The 16,040-nt window shown below is 41.3% G+C and overlaps 1 protein-coding gene and 1 non-coding gene across 2 annotated transcripts; one reads left to right on the forward strand and one right to left on the reverse strand.

Moving 5' to 3' along the window:
• Positions 1-429: 429 nt before the first annotated feature.
• On the reverse strand, positions 430-10,330 carry zgc:113278 (Translocating chain-associated membrane protein 1-like 1-like). Its single transcript, XM_015968285.3, has 11 exons — positions 9,993-10,330; positions 8,764-8,824; positions 8,545-8,663; positions 3,252-3,368; positions 2,724-2,782; positions 1,734-1,818; positions 1,566-1,636; positions 1,391-1,495; positions 1,170-1,313; positions 939-1,099; positions 430-839 (listed from the first exon to the last, which is right to left on the reverse strand). Exons 1-11 carry the CDS (start codon positions 10,110-10,112, stop codon positions 766-768), a joined length of 1,116 nt encoding a protein of 371 aa, XP_015823771.3. The 5' UTR covers positions 10,113-10,330; the 3' UTR covers positions 430-765.
• Positions 10,331-14,716: 4,386 nt separating this feature from the next.
• Positions 14,717-14,789, forward strand: trnak-cuu (transfer RNA lysine (anticodon CUU)). The gene has a single exon. It is a non-coding gene; the product is annotated as a tRNA-Lys (tRNA).
• The last annotated feature ends 1,251 nt before the right edge of the window (positions 14,790-16,040 follow it).

Below are 16,040 nucleotides of genomic sequence, written 5' to 3' on the forward strand. Positions count from 1 at the left end.
TGCGTGTGTGTGTGTGTGTGTGTGTGTACAGACTAGCTGTAAAGTTTTTAGCCTTAAACCATCATGCTTCACATATAAAAGACCTAAACGCATCCCCAGAAGCATGTACCTTTTCCCAATCACCATTATAAAGATCACACAGAGCATCACACCAGTTTCTGTCACAGGTTGATTATCAGGACAGTAAGATATCCAGAAGGAATATAAAAAGGTGCCTCAATCCTCTAACGGGGTGGATTTCAGCGGCGACTGGCAGTAAAAGATTAAGGAGTGGAAAAGCTGCCTGGCTGTTCCAGCTGCAGCTACACCGACTATCTTCAACCGTCTCCTAGAAGGATTTCTTCTTTTCCTGAAAACGGCAGGACGTCAAGTAAGGCCCAAACTTCGAACCACACCCTGTGCAGCTCATTGTTACTAACAAGAAGTTCACCTGAAGTCAACATTGGCTTTTTGTGTGTGTGAAGGGTACCGGTTACATGGTAGATTATAGAAGAGCTCCTCTGTTTAAAGGTGAGTTTTACACTAAAGGACACTTTCAAGAGCTAAATCCATCCTGTTAAAGCATCAGAACCAGCCCGGATCGTAAACACTCCCAGCAACACTGAACTTTATCTGAACGGGGCGCCCCAAGCGTCGGTGTAAAGTTTCTTAGCGCGATTCCTTTCGGTTGTTAGGAGAGCAGCAGATAAAATGAGATGTTTTGTTAGAGACATGAAGTCACATGGTCAGAACTCCTTTACTCATCGTCCATCAACTCCTCCTCCTTTATGAAGTTTTGGATTTTCTCGCCCGCGGCGACAGCTTCTCCTCACACTTGACGACCCCGTTGGTGGCTCCTCCTGAGAAAACAGGGTCATCCAAACTTTACCAGTCGTCCCTGATTCCAGGGAGTTGTCCCAATTATCAGCGTTAAATCTAAAGATCGATGACATTCTCACCCTTCATCGTGTCCCTTTTAGGAGGCTTGATCTTCGGGCTGACCGTCTTCTTCTTCGATGCTAGGTTCTGGCTGTGTTCTCGCCACTTCTTCAGCTGGAAATTAATGAACTTCCACATCATCCAGGCCTGAGTCAGGCAGATGGCTGCTAGGCAGGTCATCCTGGGGTTAACGTTTTAACCATTAACATCTGGACTTGGGCAAAACTGTTTGAAAGTTTCCACACCCTTACCTTATGGTGAGCACATTGAAGTTACCATCTGCAAGAGAAAACCCTTGGTTTCCCGTACGGGGAAGGCCGAAGCCGAACGTCAGGACCGAGAGTGTGAGCGTGAGGAGACGGGCAATGACAAAAAGCAGTGCCCACAGAGTAAATCTGGAAAAGACAAGAGCTGTGTACGCGCTCAAAAACGTGCGGAAATGAAGAGAAACAACAAAGACATAAAGGGATACCCCTTCTGCTTGTTCTCATCACTGAAGTAGAAGAGACGGGAAGCATGGAACAGGAGCTCCACCAGGTAGTGAGGCACCAGCAGCACCAGTCCGAGGCGGTGGAGGCTGGAATAACAAAACGTCACGTTTAAGCTTCCTGTGGATTCCCAGAATGAAGCTGAGCCTTCTGACTCACTTTAAGACGTAGGCACCAGTGATGTGGACAACATAAAGGCAGATGTAGTAAAGCTGCCTAGGGATGTCTTCCTGTAGGAGTAAAACAGACGAGGAGAGAGGACAGAATTAAACACACACACACACACACATATATATTAGTGTTAAAAGGCCTGTTTAAAACCTTTACCTTCCGAACCTTTTGAAAGTACAGCTCAGGAAGTGCGTGGAGCCAATAGGCAATTTGGCAAATGTAGAAAAACTTGACCTGAAAACTAAACAGAGAGCAGGATGTTTAATCACTGGATTTTTACCCAAGTCCATGTTCTCCAAGCTGAGAAGCGGTTAGACGGTAAACGTAAAATCAAGAGAACGCAACCCGCAATCAGATATGGATAAACAACAACAACGTTTAAAGTAGAAAGTTTACTAGTATTTACTAGGGATGTTCCGATCAACCAGTAAGCTTTGGTCACTGGACCTCAGGGACCTGCTGGAGGTGTAGGGACTGAGAGGATCACCAATGTATGATGGTGCTTGTCCATGTAAGGCCCTGAAGACCAGAACCAGGATCTTGAAATGAACCCTGAAGTTGAATGGCTCCCCATCGGAGTCATTTGATTTTAAGAATCTGCCGATAAGAGTCCCGATCCAGTACTTTAGAAGAGCGTTAAGAAAACGGGAGAACACAGCAGAGTTGTCCTTTAAGTTGATTTAAATCATTTATGCATTTCTTTCTGTTTTTACGGGCCATAAAACATCACTCGTTCAGGAAGTACATTAAACGTGTTAAAATTAAGAACAAACGTAAAAGTAGCATTGTCGCTCACATTTCATGTCCTTTACTCAGTGTGTGGTTGTTTTGCGAGACAGGGATGGCACGGCACATGACGGTCAGCAGCAGGGTCACTACTTTCTACAAAACACCTGCTAAAGAGAAAGTAGATCATACTGCTAGCTTAGCATTTTTTTCTGTCTGTAGACAATTTCTTGTTTTATAACGTATCTTTTAGTGTCGGCTGGCTTGTCCGGTCTTTCCAAAGGATTCCAATTTCCGATCATGTCAGATCGGAGCATCCCAAGTATTTACTAAATGAAACGTGTTTAAAAGTTAAATTTTATGTATTTCTTAGAAATAGCAGATCAATCTTTTACAAGTTCTCTGAAGATCTGTACTTACACCATGTGAGTGTGTGGGTATCCCTCCCACAGGAAAGTAGGGTTGGTTGCAAAGTCCTCCTGTGACAAGATTAAAAGAAAGACATAGGGATGCACAATATATCACCATCACCATCGATATCAGTCATTTTTAAAATATTGGTATCGGTCCGATAACTAAAACAGGGCTGATATTAACAACCGATATTTTTTCCATCTCGTTTCCATTTGTGTATCTGTTTCAGAGGGTGAGGGGGGTGATGAGTAATTGTTTAGCCATGTGACAGTGATTGTAATCATCTCAGAAGCGTAAATGTGTGGTGTGAGTAAATAATAACGTAAATTCAGCTTTAATCATTTTCATTCTATACAAAATCTGCTGATTTTAGAAGCATTAACATCAGTGTATCGGTATGGGCAAATATTGATTATCAGCCATAACAGTGATATTAATATCGGCCCAAAGATTTCATATCGATGCATCACTAGAATGACATAAGGTCCAATGCATCCTGGGACGGCATTTTGGTGCGAGTCCAGGACCACGTACCGATGTCAGGATGCTGCAGCCCCAGATGAAGGAGAACAGGTAGAACGCTGCCAGCTGTCCAGACTCGTTGAACTTGCTGTGTTTGGTTTTTGACAGGTGCAATCTTCTATTAATTTTCTGCAACAAATATCACACAAGGTTATCCCAATCAGTGTGGCATCATAAACTGAAGGATCTAAAACTTCCTTTTCAACATCATCTAGGCCCACAGTCGCTGGCCAGTTTATCAGGTAAACCTCTTCTGTTGCTTTTTAACACAAACCGCTAATAAGCCAATCACATGTGGTGACTATTGTTAGTTTAAACTCAACAGAGCAGAAGGGAGATTTAAAAGGCTTTGAATGTGGCAGAGTTGTGAGTACCAGTGCAAGTCCAAGTATATCACAGATTAGGGATGTCCAGTTCAGACAGTGATAACGGAAATAGGTCCGATATCAGTTCAAGAAGCAGTCCGTTCCGATTTAAATTCCATTCCATCAATTCTATCCAGCAGCGCTCAGATCCAGCATGCAAAGCCTACGTGTGCTATCGAAGTAGCAAGGAACAAGAGCGACGTCGGCCGTGTTTGGGTCTTTTTCGTTAAAGTCCAAAAACGATAGTGTGGCTCAGTGCAACACTTGTCATGCACAAGCTTCCCGCGGTGGAACAGAACCAGGGAAGTGAAATATGTCCAATCTCATGGCGCATTTTAAGCAGCATCACAAAACACTGCAGGAGGATTTTTGCTCTGTGTGAAATTAGTAGTTGGTCAAGTAACAATAGTGTGTTACTTTATTCTTATGTCCCTGCCCTCAGCTGCTCCTACCATGTGCTGACAGTAAAAAATACCTGAAGTGACCTTGAATTAGTATTTTGTACTTTAAAAATGTATTGTATTTTAAGAAGAACCTCAATAGTACGGAAGTTGATATTGTGGATTCCATTTTTAAACAATGCAGATGTAAGTGATGGTCATAATTATGTGGTATAAGCTAGGTTGAAATAGTGAGTTTTCAAGTGTGATTTAAAAATGCTAGCTGTTGGTGTTAGCCTCACTAGCAGTGGTAATGCGTTCCACAGCTTCGGTGCACAGACAGAGAAAGCCCTCTCTCCACGGCTTTTTAAATGTGCATTTGGAACAGCTAGGAGGAGCTTATCTTCGGACCTGAGAGCACGCGGCGGGTTGTAGAAATGGACAAGTTCACACAGATATGGAGGAGCTTGATGGTTCAAGGATTTGTAAGTCAGAAGCATAATTTTGAAGTTTATCCTGAACTGCACGGGCAACCAGTGGAGAGATTTCAGAATTGGAGAAATGTGTTGTCTTCTGTCAGCTCCAGTCAGCAACCTAGCTGCTGAATTCTGGACCAGCTGAAGTCTAGAAAGAGCTGCTTTACTGATGCCGTATAAGCAGGAGTTAGAGTAATCCAGCCTTGAGGTGATGAAAGTGTGGACCACAGATTTCAGAAGACGGACACTCAGGATGTGCTTTAGTTTTGAGATGCGTCTTAGTTGGTAAAAACATGATTTAACTGTGTTATTGACCTGGGCATCCATCTTCAGAGCCTGGTCCATTTTTACTCCAAGGTTGGAGATTACAGAGGATACATTAGGTGAGAGATAGTTGAGGTCAGGTTGTTGAGTTGCAGTGATACTGTTAGGACTGAAAACGATTAAGTCAGTTTTGGAGTCATTAAGATGGAGGAAGTTATCAGCTAGCCATTGCTTGACCTCAAGGATACAATCAGACAGAGCTTTCGTTGATTGAGTTGGCTTGAATGAAAAGTAGATTTGACAATCGTCAGCGTAAAGATGGTATGAGACAGCGTGCCTTCTGAAAATGGCTCCTAAGGGCAGTATATAGAGGTTGAACAGTAACGGGCCGAGTAAGGTCAGAGAATGGTCAGACTGGTTCTAGACCAGTGAAAGACAACAAGGGTCTGCAGAACCTCTGAACCACAACATGTTGATCCTTGACGAGAGGAAACTGGGAAAACCTTCCCTGGTCTGATGAGTCTGGATTTCAGCTGCAACATTCAGATGGTGGAGGCTGAATCTGGTTTCTCCAACATGAAACCATGGATCCATCTTGCCTGGTATCGGTGCTTCAGGCTGCTGGTGGTGTAACGGCGGGGGGATGTTCTGCTCCCCTTAGTACCACCCGAGCCTGATTTAACCACCACAGCCTATTGCTGCTGACCATGTCCATCCCTTTGTGACTGTGTGGACCCATCTCCTGCAGCAGGATAAAGCACCATGTCTCAACGCTCACATCATCTCCCACTGACTTATCTTGGTGTTAAACTAGACAGTGCCCTTTGTTTTGACACCCACATTAATGGAGTGATCTCCTCCTCCTTTTTCCACCTTTGTCGGCTGTCAAAAGATCAAACCTTTCCTGTCACGACATGATCTTGAGATGGAAATCCATGCTTTTATTACGGTGCGATTGGACTACTGTAACTCTGTTTTATTTGGTGTGAGCAAGGGCTCAATAGCCAGGTTGCAAATGGTGCAGAATGCTGCTGCCAGATTTTTAGAGGGCAGGTGCAAGTATGATCACATTACCCGTGTCCTGGCTGCGCTTCATTAGCCTGCCCGTTGATGTAAGGATTTGTTTTAAGATACTTTTGCTGGTTTTTAAAACGTTAAATGGTTTGGCCCCTCCTTACTTGGTGTCATTGCTTCAACCGCACACCCCTGCTCAGTCACTCCGCTCGGAGAATCTCACGCTCCTCTCGGTCCCAAGATCGCCTAAAGACGCGTGGTGATAGGGCCTTTGCCGTGGCAGGTCCTAAGCTTTGGAACGAGCTTCCTCTCAGCATAAGGGCCTCCACCTCTGTGGCGGATTTTAAGGCAAGGCTAAAAACCTACTTTTATGATCTGTCTTTTAATCTTTCTAACTAGTTTTTATTGTTTTACTTAAAGTGGTCCGTGCATTCACTGTGTTCGTCTGTATCATGTGACCCAAAGTTTTTATTTTCTGGACCTAATGTTTTATGTTTTTACTTGGTCTGTGTAGCGCCTTGGTGGCATGTTTTTGCCTGTAAGGCGCAATTTATAAATAAAGTTGAGTTGGTTTCAAAATAGTCAACAGGATCGCAAGAAGCGTGTGGACAAACCAAGGCGCAAAATAACTGCCCATGACCTGAGAAAAGTCAAGCGTGCAGCTGCCAAGATGCCACTTGCCACCAGTTTGGCCATATTTCAGAGCTGCAACATCACTGGAGTGCCCAAAAACACAAGGTGTGCAATGCTCAGAGACACGGCCAAGGTAAGAAAGGCTGAAAGACGACCACCACTGAACAAGACACACAAGCTGAAACGTCAAGACTGGGCCAAGAAATATCTCAAGACGGATTCTTCTAAGGTTTTATGGACTGATGAAATGAGAGTGAGTCTTGATGGGCCAGATGGATGGGCCCGTGGCTGGACTGGTAAAGGGCAGAGAGCTCCAGTCCGACTCAGACACCAGCAAGGTGGAGGTGGAGTACTGGTTTGGGCTAGTATCATCAAAGATGAGCTTGTGGGGCCTTTTCGGGTTGGGGATGGAGTCAAGCTCAACTCCCAGTCCTACTGCCAGTTTCTGGAAGACACCTTCTTCAAGCAGTGGTACAGGAAGAAGTCTGCATCCTTCAAGAAAAACATGATTTTCATGCAGGACAATGCTCCATCACACGCGTCCAAGTACTCCACAGCGTGGCTGGCAAGAAAGGGTATAAAAGAAGAAAAACTAATGACAAGGCCTCCTTGTTCACCTGATCTGAACCCCACTGAGAACCTGTGGTCCATCATCAAATGTGAGATTTACAAGGAGGGAAAACAGTACACCTCTCTGAACAGTGTCTGGGAGGCTGTGGTTGCTGCTGCACGCAATGTTGATGGTGAACAGATCAAAACACTGACAGAATCCATGGATGGCAGTGTCCTTGCAAAGAAAGGTGGCTATATTGGTCGCTGATTTGTTTTTGAATTGTTTTTGAATGTCAGAAATGTATATTTGTGAATGTGGAGATGTTATATTGGTTTCACTGGTAAAAATAAATAATTGAAATGAGTATACATTTGTTTTTTGTTAAGTTGCCTAATAATTATGCACAGTAATAGTCACCTACACACACAGATATCCACCTAAAATAGCCAAAACTAAAAACTACTTCCAAAAACATTCAGCTTTGATATTAATGAGTTGTTTGGGTTCATTGAGAACATGGTTGTTGTCCAATGATAAAAATATTCCTCAAAAATACAACTTGCCTAATAATTCTGCACTCCCTGTAATTCATCATAAAGATATTTGTACAGGGAACATTTTTAGGTTTAATTTACATAAACAAAAAAAATTCCTAAAACTTATTTCATGGTAAAGACAACAGAACCTTTACTTGAAACCCTACACTGGTTAGAAAACGACTAAATCTGGACTCACATTGCCCCACTTTGCTTGGCTGGATCAATATAATTCCCTCACTAATACCCAGATAATGTGGCTGACAGGATGAGATGTGACTGCATCAGGAGGTGACTTGGCTGCATCACCACTTTGGACAAATGAGGTTTTCTCCTGCAAAGGTCTAATTCAGAGAAATGTCTCACTGTGCTTCAGTACTTTCACTTCTAAATTAAATAGCAGTGTGCAACTTGACTTGATAACTGGAGGCTCAACGAACACCAGAAACCAGGCGGTCTATGAAGAGATCAATAACTTCTTACAGCTTCTGGTTTCCACGTGAACAAATACGGATCCATTTAGATTCAGCAGGAAAATAAAAGAACTAAGTTTAAGTTAAAATGTGTGTGTGTGTATATATATATACACTTTTAATGCTCCTGACTTTCCTTATGCATGTGTTGGGGTACAGATGAGATGCAACTGTCTCATCACACGGGCCAGAACTTGAGGAGGCATTTGTTAAAAACTTGGATGAAGAAAAACAGACACCAAGAAAAAAGGCCAATAAAATCATCTGGCTGATGTTCAAAGACAGACATAGATCGCTGTGACCCTGAGAGATGTAACTTTTTCAAAATAAAATACTTATTTTATTAAATTTGATTATTTTTAGCATTAAAAACAATATTCTTCATTTGCAGCAACCTCCCAAAGCGAATAGTCACCAAAGCAAGGTGGCTCATTGATTTTGCTTCAGCTCTCACACAAAGAAAGATGTGGAATTTGGTCGTTAACAAACAGCAATCAAGATCAAAAACAGAGGATGCACACATGACAACGAAACCTGTGGTACTTTGATCCCTTTGAAATAAACCAGGGTGTTTTCATCCAAGCGGGTTCAAACAAAAACAATGTACTCACATCAAGAATGTATTCTTGAATCAAGGCGTGAAGAATGACCGCTATGAGCAGGTAGAAGAAGACTGTGGCCACATCTTTAGGGCCATACTGGTAAAGGTTCACCGGCTCACTTATCTCGTCTAAACAGACACAAAAATAAGAACCAATCAAAGAACTAAACAATGAAATAACAGAAGTAAACATTAATGACCAGTTCTGGTTCCGTTCTGATCCGCTCACCGAGACCTTGGGTTACGTTGTACTGGACTGTGATGAACATGATCGCAAACTTTGCGGTGACCTGTTGCAAAAAATAAAATAAAATTTAAAGACAACGGGTTATCGTGGCTAATGTTAGGAGAACTCAGTTTCTGCCAGATGCCCCTTTTAAACTGGAAGAAAGTGATCATTTTATACGTAAAAAATTAGCAAAAACAAAATGCAATTTTAAAAGATAACTTAATCTAATGTTGAATGATGAAACTTTGGGCCACAACCAGGCCTGATTACTTTAGAACTAAGACATCACCTGTGTGACAACACAAAGTAGCATAAAATATCTCAAAAAGCAACGTGTCATGCACTAATGCAAATAATTAAACATTAGTATTCAGAAAATAATCTAAAGCACTGACAGGTCTCCATTTGTCAACTTAAGGTTAAGGTCAAAGTTCAAGATTCAATAATAAGACAGGCACAGGCCAAACCCTCTGCTGACCGTAAAGAACACAGATGCCTGGTTGATGACTTCTGGGCAACTATTCCATGGATTAATGATACAAATGTTTAACATTCTGGAGGGTGTGTGTCCCATTACATCTGGTTTAAAGCTAACACTGCATATAAAAAATAACTATATCATCAAAGCAACAGTCAAACATGGTGGTGGTAGTGTGATGGTCTGGGGTTACAACCAGCTATCATGTTTCAGGGTCAGTAGGTTTTTCACTCTAGGCCAGGTGGGTTTTTATAACATTTCCCCTTAATAAATGCTATACCTGTAACTTTAAAAAGGCCGTTTTTCTTGGCAATTTAAAAAAAATCAGATACTGAAATGTTGATTTGAAACATTTAAGAGTTAAACTAAAGAACTCTGTTGTGGTGATTATTATTTTTTGATAATCTTCTCCTTAAGTAGGATTACATATTAAATCTTTATGGAGAAATATTTTATTAAAAGGGCCCCTGCAGGCAGACTGGGCGAAAACAGGTTAGGGGAAGGAAGGCTATCTAGTTTCCCTCACCCATGTCAGCTGTAGCTGCTGTATCAAATGTGCAGCAGCCTCCAGGCAAACATTTAGCCTGATCAACCAGCTGACCAAAGCATATTGCAGGTTTTGGTTAGCAGCATGAAAGCGGTGTGTAGCTGGTGATCACGTGCACGTTTTCTAATTAGACACATGAGAAGGGAATGAAGCATGTGAGCTAACTAAAGCTAGCAGCAGCTAGGAGCTCCACACTCACAGTACCTCAAACATCAGGCCGAGGAGGATAATCATAGCCAAGCACGACACCATATCTGCATGATTCTGGATCACAAACTCGTGGCTCAGCACCGGCGGACTCTTGTTCTTCTTGCGGAACCCCATGGCTCAAAAGAACGAACTCTGCTGTTTGTAGTTCAGCTGTCGCAGAGAGTGCGGCGGGTGTTGGAGGTGCAGCTTTCCCCTGCTGCTGCTGTGAGCTGCAGCTGGCCTGTGCGGCTGATCCCCTCCACGGTAGTCCGCTACCACACCGACGCGACGCGCTAGCTGCTGGTGTGTTTAAACCAATGACTGTAGGTTTAAACCGTTTAAACACACTCAGGAGAGCAGCCACAACAGCACAAAACAACACCCACTTTTTTACTGCCTGGAAGTCAGATGGCGAACCCTCCCACTTCAGATCCCCATTCATGAACCGCCCAGCGTCGCTGACGTAGAGGAGAGTCCATCACCGTGCTGCGTTCACGTACCTCACGTAAGCACCCACAATTTGCATGACGCGTCCCTCGGAGCTCGGAGTGCAGAGCTAGGGCTGTGAGAACTGATTCGTCTACAGATTGGTATAAAAAAAATATATGTTTACATATCTAACTTATTTCCGTTAAAATAATTTCCAAACATAGTTTATGGTAAACTAATTATAGAATGAAGGTAGCTCAGGTATAGCCCTAATTTGATTTCTAATCACCCCAGCAACGTATTTCCCCCAAGGTAAAACACAAAAGTAGTAGTTAAGCTCGACTTTTTTTTAATTAGTTTTCTATTTCACCCAAAAGCCAACATTGCACTTGCTAGGACTGAATTGTTTCAACTGTTACAAAGAACAGAAGTATGCATTTCTTCCCTAAAGACTATGGCTATGTAGGCCTAATGCTGAATGTGTGTTTTATAATTTGTGGCTTAGATATTTGCATTTTTGCTGTTTTTCCCAAACAAATGAAGGCACACCAATGATTAAAATAAACTGCAGATAAAACATTCAAGTGGAAAACATTGAAATTCTGAAATCATGATGAAGTGTAGGCATTTTTAAATATATTTTGCATACATTTACAAAATATGGGTAATTCTAAAAAGTTAAAACAGGCACAAAATTAATTTAAATACCAAAGTTGTTTTGTTTTATACAAATGAGAAAAGTTAGTAAATATATGATTAGTTAAACTTTTATGTTGAAAATTACCAGTCTTTTGTTTACTTGACCGGAAGTAGAACCTTAAACCTGTCCGTGCGCCACCTGTTAGGTAAACATTTATGCTAAAGGATGTTTACTGTTAACGCGACACTACTTATGAACGTAAAACTTATTTTCTTCTTTCTGCAGTTTTTCTCTGTTTTCGCCAAACTTTATGTCTACGGACTGGAAATGAACGTGAAAGTTAATATTAATTAATTAGCAAACATCGCACGCGACTCCTGACAGTAAGTTTGTCCTTCGTTTTTTTCCTTCTGTTTTTTCTGACCGTTATTTTCAGGAGCAGAGGGTGGCTAATACTTTGCAGCTATTTAAAATAGCAGGTACTCATGTTTACTCTTGGTATTAACTCTTATTTACGGTTTATTTTATGCGGTAGAGGGCAGCACGAGACAAACCCATAACAACCATGTTATACTGAATTGGTTGGTAAGCCGTTTTAACATTTATTAAGTGGACTGGATGTGAATTCCAGACATCCATAAATCAATTGTTTCTAGTCACATTCAAGAAATCATAATATTTGATTACCGACCAGAGAATGCTGCCGTTGTGTCCTTGGGAAAGACACTTAACCCCCCTGCCTGCTGGTGGTGCGCCTCAAGGCTGCTGTAGCTACATCGTAGCTCATCCCCACCAGCGTGTGAATGCGTGTGTGAATGGGTGAATGACTGATTGTGATGTGAAGCGCCTTGGTGGTTTGTAGAACCCTAAGAAAGGCCATTTCACTTTGCAGAACATCTGAAATGTAATTATTCCTACAACAAATTATGTCACATACACAGTGTATGTGTATTGAGTATGTAGCTATATTTCAGCTGATACTGGTAAAAACTCGTTTCAGATAGGTAAAATTTAATCTGTATTCCTGCTCTCTGTGATTTTATTTTTGCTTTCAAAACCTAAGTTTATACTAGTACAGCTGTATTTATTTTAAAAAAAAACTTAATTTATATTTGACCCAGTTAGAAACACGAGATCAACAATTTCCTTTATTACAGGGAGTGCAGAATTATTAGGCAAGTTGTATTTTTGAGGAATAATTTTATTATTGAACAACAACCATGTTCTCAATGAACCCAAACAGCTCATTAATATCAAAGCTGAATGTTTTTGGAAGTAGTTTTTAGTTTGAGCTATTTTAGGGGGATATCTGTGTGTGCAGGTGACTATTACTGTGCATAATTATTAGGCAACTTAACGAAAAACAAATATATACCCATTTCAATTATTTATTTTTACCAGTGAAACCAATATAACATCTCCACATTCACAAATATACATTTCTGACATTCAAAAACAATACAAAAACAAATCAGCGACCAATATAGCCACCTTTCTTTGCAAGGACACTCAAAAGCCTGCCATCCATGGATTCTGTCAGTGTTTTGATCTGTTCACCATCAACATTGCGTGCAGCAGCAACCACAGCCTCCCAGACACTGTTCAGAGAGGTGTACTGTTTTCCCTCCTTGTAAATCTCACATTTGATGATGGACCACAGGTTCTCAATGGGGTTCAGATCAGGTGAACAAGGAGGCCATGTCATTAGTTTTTCTTCTTTTATACCCTTTCTTGCCAGCCACGCTGTGGAGTACTTGGACGCGTGTGATGGAGCATTGTCCTGCATGAAAATCATGTTTTTCTTGAAGGATGCAGACTTCTTCCTGTACCACTGCTTGAAGAAGGTGTCTTCCAGAAACTGGCAGTAGGACTGGGAGTTGAGCTCGACTCCATCCTCAACCCGAAAAGGCCCCACAAGCTCATCTTTGATGATACTAGCCCAAACCAGTACTCCACCTCCACCTTGCTGGTGTCTGAGTCGGACTGGAGCTCTCTGCCCTTTACCAATCCAGCCACGGGCCCATCCATCTGGCCCATCAAGACTCACTCTCATTTCATCAGTCCATAAAACCTTAGAAAAATCAGTCTTGAGATATTTCTTGGCCCAGTCTTGACGTTTCAGCTTGTGTGTCTTGTTCAGTGGTGGTCGTCTTTCAGCCTTTCTTACCTTGGCCGTGTCTCTGAGTATTGCACACCTTGTGCTTTTGGGCACTCCAGTGATGTTGCAGCTCTGAAATATGGCCAAACTGGTGGCAAGTGGCATCTTGGCAGCTGCACGCTTGACTTTTCTCAGTTTATGGGCAGTTATTTTGCACCTTGGCTTGTCCACACGCTTCTTGCGACCCTGTTGACTATTTTGAATGAAACGCTTGATTGTTCGATGATCACGCTTCAGAAGCTTTGCAATGTTAAGACTGCTGCATCCCTCTGCAAGATATCTCACTATTTTTGACTTTTCTGAGCCTGTCAAGTCCTTCTTTTGACCCATTTTGCCAAAGGAAAGGAAGTTGCCTAATAATTATGCACACCTGATATAGGGTGTTGATGTCATTAGACCACACCCATTCTCATTACAGAGATGCACATCACCTAATATGCTTAATTGGTAGTAGGCTTTCGAGCCTATACAGCTTGGAGTGAGACAACATGCATGAAGAGGATGATGTGGACAAAATACTCATTTGCCTAATAATTCTGCACTCCCTGTATTTGCAATATTGGAGCTGTCAAAGCTCCAATGAATTGGAACAATTTAGCTGCTGATTTAAGATCCTTTATATCTTTTCGTCAGTTTAAAACTTTGATGTAAGAACATATAATGCCCACTTGTAATTGTTTATTATGTTCTCTGTGGTTCACTTTTTAGGCATTTATTATCTTACTTTAATTAGACATTTATTTATCTGTGGAATGTTATGTCTGTTATATTGATTTGTTGTGCTGTTTGTATGTTTATGTATACACGTGTTTGTGTTTTTGTTTTTTTCTCATTTACTTAATTGATTGTTCAGTTTTTAGTTATTTTATGTTTTTGTGTTTTTTGCTTTTGCCCTATTGATATTAGCCTGGCCAGCCATACCAATGCTTCATTGTGGGAAGCGAATAAGGGCCTGGTAATGCTCCCATACAAAAAAACCCCACCCCTTGAGAATTCTAACCGAGCCAATCGGCACTGAGCAGCGTACGTCACACAACGAAGATGGCGTCTGACCATCGACATATATACGTCGATGTCTGACGTATAAAAAGCAGTAAATATTGCCCTAGTATATCTGCAGACTGCTTTTGCTTCTGTGTCTGTGTGTGTCTATGCCTGTGTGTGTGTGTGTGTGTGTGTGTGTGTGTGTGTGTGTGTGTGTGTGTGTGTGTGTGTGTGTGTGTGTGTGTGTGTGTGTGTGTGTGTGTGTGTGTGTGTGTGTGTGTGAAAAAATGGCCACCTTATTTTTAAAGAATTTAGAGATTTCTCATACCTAATTCCTACTAGCGCGGTTATTGTTACGAATATCTTTAATTATAATTTCTGTTAGTAACAATGTAGCTGTTAATGTCTTCATTTGCTATTTTGAATAGAAAGAATACAATTAGTCTAGTTGTGGCTTAAATGCCAATATGGCTTGCCATACTTCACCCAGCCTTCGTTATAAATGTCAATGGAATGCTGCCTCTCACAGCCCGGCTAGCTCAGTCGGTAGAGCATGAGACTCTTAATCTCAGGGTCGTGGGTTCGAGCCCCACGTTGGGCGTTAAATGTTTTTTCATTGTAAAGCCTTTTGATAAAAATTAAGTAATGGATTTTTTTATGCTTTATAAAGGTTTCGTCATCATACATTTGTCAGCTGTGAAGCATATTTAATATCCATTAAGCCGTGAGTTTGAAACATGTACCTTGAAAATAATTATTTAAGCATAATCTTCATTATCACCTCTGTGAGTGTGCCCCAGGGCAGCTGTGGTTACATCGTAGCTCATCACCACCAGTGGGCGAATGACTGATTGTGTTGTAAAGCGCCTTGGGGGGGGGGGGGGGTTCCAGGACTCTAGAAGGCGCTATATCAAATACAGGCCATTTATCATAATCTTCATTATTGTCCTTATTAGAACATTCTTTTGTGGTTCGAAATCGTAGAAAATTGTAGAAAAGACGTTCAGAGCAAAGCGGTCACACACAGTTTTAAAGAAAGATTACACAAATACAGTTAGGGTAAGATAATTTTACCATTGAAGTTTACTACAATACATAAAAATATATTCAATATAAAAAACTAATTGTATATTTGTAATTTCCTGTCTATGGTGTTGTTTTAAGTTAGATTTGTCCTGAAAGCCTAGAGCTGCCTACGTAATCTCATTCTGCGTGCAATGATTGTGTGTTACTTTAAAAGCTGGGCTATTTTAATAATTTCACCTTTCAATAAACTGCTCGTGTCTGTTGAATAAATGATTTGGCTTTCTATAACTGCCAGTGACAGACCAAAAGGACATAAAAAACGAAAGATTTATGCAGGTTATAAATGCTTTTTACTAGCACCAAAGATCTATTTTCTGATAATCATTTGATTTTAATTCTCTATTTTACACAAATAGTATTTTAATGCTAAATGTTATTTTCCAGTGTTTTAAACACTCTTCCAAGCATTACCTTTATGTCCATATGTATATCACAAACCCATTAAAACAAACAAAAAAAGTGCATCACATCAATACATTCTACCCTGCATGTTTAATAAGTCTATAACCTGCTGCCTATTGTTTGTGTGTACAAATGGGAAAAATAGGAAAGAGCAGGAGCGGATTTTCCTCTGGAGAGAGCTGAGAAGGAGGGAGGAGTTTCAACAAAGGCCCTTTCCACATAAAACATGGAGGCTTGTGCGGAGAAGTCCTGGTGTCCTGCTTCTACCACTCTACAAGCCCTCAGCTGAGACATCTACCACCAGATTCTCCTCCTGAAGCCTTCAGAGCATTGTTACAAAGGGTTTGCTTGTCAGAAATGCTCA

Source organism: Nothobranchius furzeri, chromosome 15 (assembly GCF_043380555.1).
Source record: "Nothobranchius furzeri strain GRZ-AD chromosome 15, NfurGRZ-RIMD1, whole genome shotgun sequence".
Lineage (NCBI taxonomy): Eukaryota > Metazoa > Chordata > Actinopteri > Cyprinodontiformes > Nothobranchiidae > Nothobranchius > Nothobranchius furzeri.